Raw genomic sequence first — 4,875 nt, forward strand, 5'->3', positions numbered from 1 at the left:
TGATCTCAGGGTCCTGGGATCGAGCCCCACATCAGGCTCTCTGCTCCTCGGGGAGACGGCTTCCTCCTCTCTCTCTGCCTGCCTCTCTGCCTACTTGTGATCTGCCTGTCATATAAAGAAATAAAATCTTAAAAAAAAGTAATGGGTTAAACACCTTGGGCCTTATGAAATTTCAAATTCCTTCCTGGCACATTTCTCATTAATAATTCAGTGTCCATTGCACACCTTCCTGTGAGGGCCTGACGTAATTTATCTTTGATTGTATAATCAACACACTTCAGAAGCTACTCTTTTCCTTTCAGGAGCATTTAATCTTGAGAATTAAAACACACATATGCAAAAGATTGTCCATAGAAAACAGGGCAATAGGACCTACACTTCTTATTTTTTCCTTTCAGGTTCTGCATCCATTTCTGCGTGCTGAACTGGAGAGGAAGGAAGAACTAACAAGAAACTCCAAGACAAAGCTAGAGTTTGAAAGAGGCCCAGCACTAGGCTGCTGTAGGTTAGCCTTTCTGGAAACAGGCAACTTTCAGAGAAAGACTTGATGGGCATTTGAAAAGGGACAGGAGAGCTGGATGAAGTGATCCTTCCCTGGAGGAGAGCCAGCGGTCAGCCAAAGGGAGCCTAGGCTAGGGATAGTGGGAAGTCCCAGAAGTGGTTAAAAATCATGGTAATCAAACATTCACAGAAACCATTCAATTCCTAAGTGAAGCAGGCGAGCTTTAGGCGTGCCTGCATGGATTTCTGTCTCTTAAAAGTTTAGGAACCTGAACTAGAACGTGGTCACACGTCCAGGGACCTCAGAAAAGGCTGAAATTCTAGTAATCACGGAGAGACCCGAAGGTGTTCCTGCCAGTTTGTGGAGTTGGTGACAGGTGTGGTCACCTGCATGGCGGGTTCCACTTGGGTTTAGAGGAGTTGGCATCCTTGCTCTCCCAGGCCTTTACACTCTCCTCCCCCGGGGCCCGCCAACTCTCCTAGGTACAAAGTACAGCAGGGACGCAGGCGGAGCCTTTCCCAGCGGCGCAGCCATATCTTTCCCCAGTGAACACCTAGATGGATTTCCAATATCGCGCCTGGCACGTTCGGGAGGGAGCCTCGGGCTCCTTGCGTGCTCCCAGCCGCGCGTCCTCCTTTTTGCAGTCTATATTCCTCTGGGAGACGCAGCGGGCTGTGGGCACTACAAGCTTTATTAAGAGATTCGCAATGGTTTACTCAGGCCCCTAAATCACTCCCGCCCGCGAAGAGCTGCCTGCGGTGCTGTAACGCAGAATCTCCTAACGCACGTTTTTTTTTTTGTCCTTCCTCCTCTTAACACGGCTCAGGGTCAGTTTCAGCGACTCTGAGAGTATCTGCGTGGGCGCCTGTGCGGGGGTCCGGCCGAAAGGAAGGAGTTGGATTGCGAGAAGAACGTCACCGTGCCACCAGACCGCACAGGCACTTTGCACGGGCCATCTACGCGTCGGTCTGGAGGTAGCGCGCCCTGGGTAAGGGGGGCCGAGAGCTTCCGCGGCGGGTCTGGACCGGCAGGGCTAGCGGGAGCGGGAGGTGGGGGCTCAGGGACCCAGACAATTGGATGAGAGTGGAGTTGGGGGTCTCTCAGGACGGGCCAGCAACTGAGGGAAACTGAGATGAACTCCAGACATCTGTGCCCGGGTCTGCTTCACTGGATAGGAGCCGGTTGGGGTGGGACAGAGTCTACACCTTTGGTTCCCACCCACCCTCCAGGAAGGCGGAGAAACTCCCCAGTTCTCCCTGAAGGATGGGTATAGGGTACTGCAGGGGACACCCCCCCCCCCCCCCCCCCCCCCCCCCCCGACGGCGGCCGGGGGTTGACCCGGGCCAGGGACGGGGAAAAAAAAAAAAAAAAAAAAAACTGGGCGAGAGGTGGTAAGCCACCTATATCGCCTTCCTCCCTCTTTCTCTCCCCCACGCCTCCCTTTTCGTAGCTGCTGACGCGCTGGTGGTGTCTATTAATCATTCACCAGCCCAGAGCCGCGCCACTTAATGGCTGTGCGGCGCGGGGCTCCAGCCTCCTGGCCTCCCCTCTCCACGCTTGCTAGTGCCCAGGCTCCCCGGAGCTGCAAGCGGCTGCGCGCAAGCCGCCGCTGGGCAATGCGCCCCTCCGGCGCCGGTTGGAGCCAAGCTCTCCACAGCCGCTGCGTGCCACCCCCAGGTGTCCGGCAGCAGTGAGCTGCGGGCAGGCGGGCGGGGTGCCGAGTGAGGGCGCAAGCGGCGGGGGCGCGAGAAGAGCGCCCCAGCCTCAGTAGCCCCATCGGCCCCCAGCAGCTGAAATGTTCCCCAATGGCACTGCCTCCTCTCCTTCCTCTCCTAGCCCCAGCCCGGGCAGCTGCGGCGAAGGCGGCGGCAGCAGGGGCCCCGGGGCCGGCGCTGCGGACGGCATGGAGGAGCCGGGGCGAAATGCGTCCCAGAACGGGACCTTGAGCGAGGGCCAGGGCAGCGCCATCCTCATCTCTTTCATCTACTCCGTGGTGTGCCTGGTGGGGCTGTGTGGTAACTCCATGGTCATCTACGTGATCCTCCGCTACGCCAAAATGAAGACGGCCACCAACATCTACATCCTGAACCTGGCCATCGCAGATGAGCTGCTAATGCTCAGTGTGCCATTCCTGGTCACCTCCACGTTGCTTCGCCACTGGCCCTTCGGCGCGCTGCTCTGCCGCCTCGTGCTCAGCGTGGACGCAGTCAACATGTTCACCAGCATCTACTGTCTGACTGTGCTTAGCGTGGACCGGTACGTGGCCGTAGTGCACCCCATCAAGGCAGCGCGCTACCGCCGGCCCACCGTGGCCAAGGTAGTGAATCTGGGCGTTTGGGTGCTATCGCTGCTTGTCATTCTGCCCATTGTGGTCTTCTCGCGCACAGCGGCCAACAGTGATGGCACGGTGGCCTGCAACATGCTCATGCCTGAGCCCGCTCAGCGCTGGCTCGTGGGCTTCGTGTTGTACACATTTCTCATGGGCTTCCTGCTGCCCGTCGGGGCCATCTGCCTGTGCTACGTGCTCATCATCGCCAAAATGCGCATGGTGGCCCTCAAGGCCGGCTGGCAGCAGCGCAAGCGCTCAGAGCGCAAGATCACCCTAATGGTGATGATGGTGGTGATGGTGTTTGTCATCTGCTGGATGCCTTTCTATGTAGTGCAGTTGGTCAACGTGTTTGCGGAGCAGGACGACGCCACGGTGAGCCAGCTGTCGGTCATCCTGGGCTACGCCAACAGCTGCGCCAATCCCATCCTCTATGGCTTCCTTTCGGACAACTTCAAGCGCTCCTTCCAGCGCATCCTGTGCCTCAGCTGGATGGACAACGCGGCCGAGGAGCCTGTCGACTACTACGCTACGGCCCTCAAAAGCCGCGCTTACAGCGTGGAGGACTTCCAGCCGGAGAACCTCGAGTCCGGAGGCGGTGTCTTCCGTAATGGCACCTGCACGTCTCGGATCACGACTCTCTAAGCCTTGGCCACGCAAGGACCCTGCGCAAGGCAGGAGGAGGAAAATGAGGAGGAAGGGAGGCCGGGTGCTAGAGGTGAACGTATCCCAGGCGTCTGGGTGCGGTGGGGCAAAGTGGGGCTAAGACACTGTGTGCTAGTGGGGTGGAGCGACCCGGGAAAGTCGTGCGACCAAGGTGGAATTGGGCACTTTGCTTATAAATTGGGAAGGCTTGCTGGCCCCTTTCTCCTCGTCTGCTACTTTCGCTCCCTCCTCCACTGCGCTTGCACTTCTGCGCCCCGCTATGCGCCCCAGTCTGTAACTTCGATCTTTCCTTCCGCCCCGTCCTGCAGGTGCAGATCATGAACTCATAAACGTCGTCAACTCAGCCTGACCCTCCGCCCGGCCAGCCGTTATTTTTGTTTGAGCTGAGCCGCAGTTACCGCCACGGGTTTCCCACGGGGTGAGTCCCCGACTCGCCCTCAGCCCCTCCCTGCCGCGCCCCTCCGCTCGCCAGATTCTGCCTGGTGCCCCTAGCGGAGTCTGGAGAATCGCCGCTCTCTGGGCTCAGTTCTGTTTGAAGGAGGACTCGGGAATGAACTAGGCAGTTGGTCTTTTCTCCTACTCTCGGGTGAAGTCGTGCCCTCCCAAGAACCCTTTCACCGCTCGCACTCCACCCGGGGCGGAGCCAGGTGCTTAGTAAAATCGGTCCCGCGCTTCGAACCCCAGGCATTCTGCAGTCCCCATCCAAACCCCGCTCTGGAGCAAAAAGGAACGGACAACAAGCGACCCAGGAGTTTTCAGCAGATTCCAGGGTTTGGCGGGGAAAGGGTTGTAATAGAAACCACCCTTTTTTCGGGCTCACAACCAGCGCTTTTGATTTCAAAGACCAAACGCTGGGCACTCCCGGGACAACGCGGGTCTGTGTTGGCCCCATAAGGCAGGGCGCACTTTCCCCGGGGCCGCCTGGGAGTCTGCCGCTGCGCGAGGATTGCTCCCTCCCCTAAGCCGCAGGCGGCGCAGCGGTGAGAGCAACAGCAGACTTGGTTTCCTGCTCCCGCTTATCTCGGAGACCAGGCGCCGCGGCTGGGACCTCCGTGGCGCCTTTTGAGCCTTGGCCAATCCCGAGCGCGCTGCTGCCGCCCGCAGGCTAAATAGTGCGGCCTGCCTGGCCCCTGAAGGTTGCTGCCTTTCAAGCGGTGCCTAATAAGTTATTTTCTTGTTTAACATATTTATTTATTTATTTATTTGTGATGTTTGGAAAGGTGTCTCTGCTTTGCTTTTCTCTACTTGCCTAGCCCAGGCCCTTTCCTTCAGGACACTGGGGATGGGGATCGAGGTGGCAGTGGGGGGAGGCTTTCTCCCCAAAGACCCCTCAAAACCTGTCCTCTTTGTTGGCCCCCCCCCTTTTTTTAATCCTTCTATT

The 4,875-nt window shown here is 58.1% G+C and overlaps 1 protein-coding gene across 2 annotated transcripts; it reads left to right on the top strand.

The window, feature by feature from the left end:
- Window positions 1-450: 450 nt before the first annotated feature.
- SSTR1 (somatostatin receptor 1) lies at window positions 451-3,892 on the top strand. 2 transcript variants are annotated; one of them, XM_059371259.1, is made up of 3 exons: window positions 451-501; window positions 1,329-1,490; window positions 2,339-3,486. In XM_059371259.1, exon 3 carries the CDS (start codon window positions 2,406-2,408, stop codon window positions 3,471-3,473), a length of 1,068 nt encoding a protein of 355 aa, XP_059227242.1. In that variant the 5' UTR covers window positions 451-501; window positions 1,329-1,490; window positions 2,339-2,405; the 3' UTR covers window positions 3,474-3,486. The 2 variants fall into 2 exon arrangements, with proteins under 2 accessions (XP_059227242.1, XP_059227241.1); XM_059371258.1 differs by lacking the exons at window positions 451-501; window positions 1,329-1,490 and adding an exon at window positions 3,803-3,892 and having other exon boundaries at window positions 2,010-3,546.
- The last annotated feature ends 983 nt before the right edge of the window (window positions 3,893-4,875 follow it).

Source organism: Mustela nigripes, chromosome 13 (assembly GCF_022355385.1).
Source record: "Mustela nigripes isolate SB6536 chromosome 13, MUSNIG.SB6536, whole genome shotgun sequence".
Taxonomy (NCBI): Eukaryota; Metazoa; Chordata; class Mammalia; order Carnivora; family Mustelidae; genus Mustela; species Mustela nigripes.

Excerpts from the sequence above, each read along its gene's own strand:
- SSTR1 (XM_059371258.1), top strand. The coding sequence starts at position 2,298 with ATGTTCCCCAATGGCACTGCCTCCTCTCCTTCCTCTCCTAGCCCCAGC.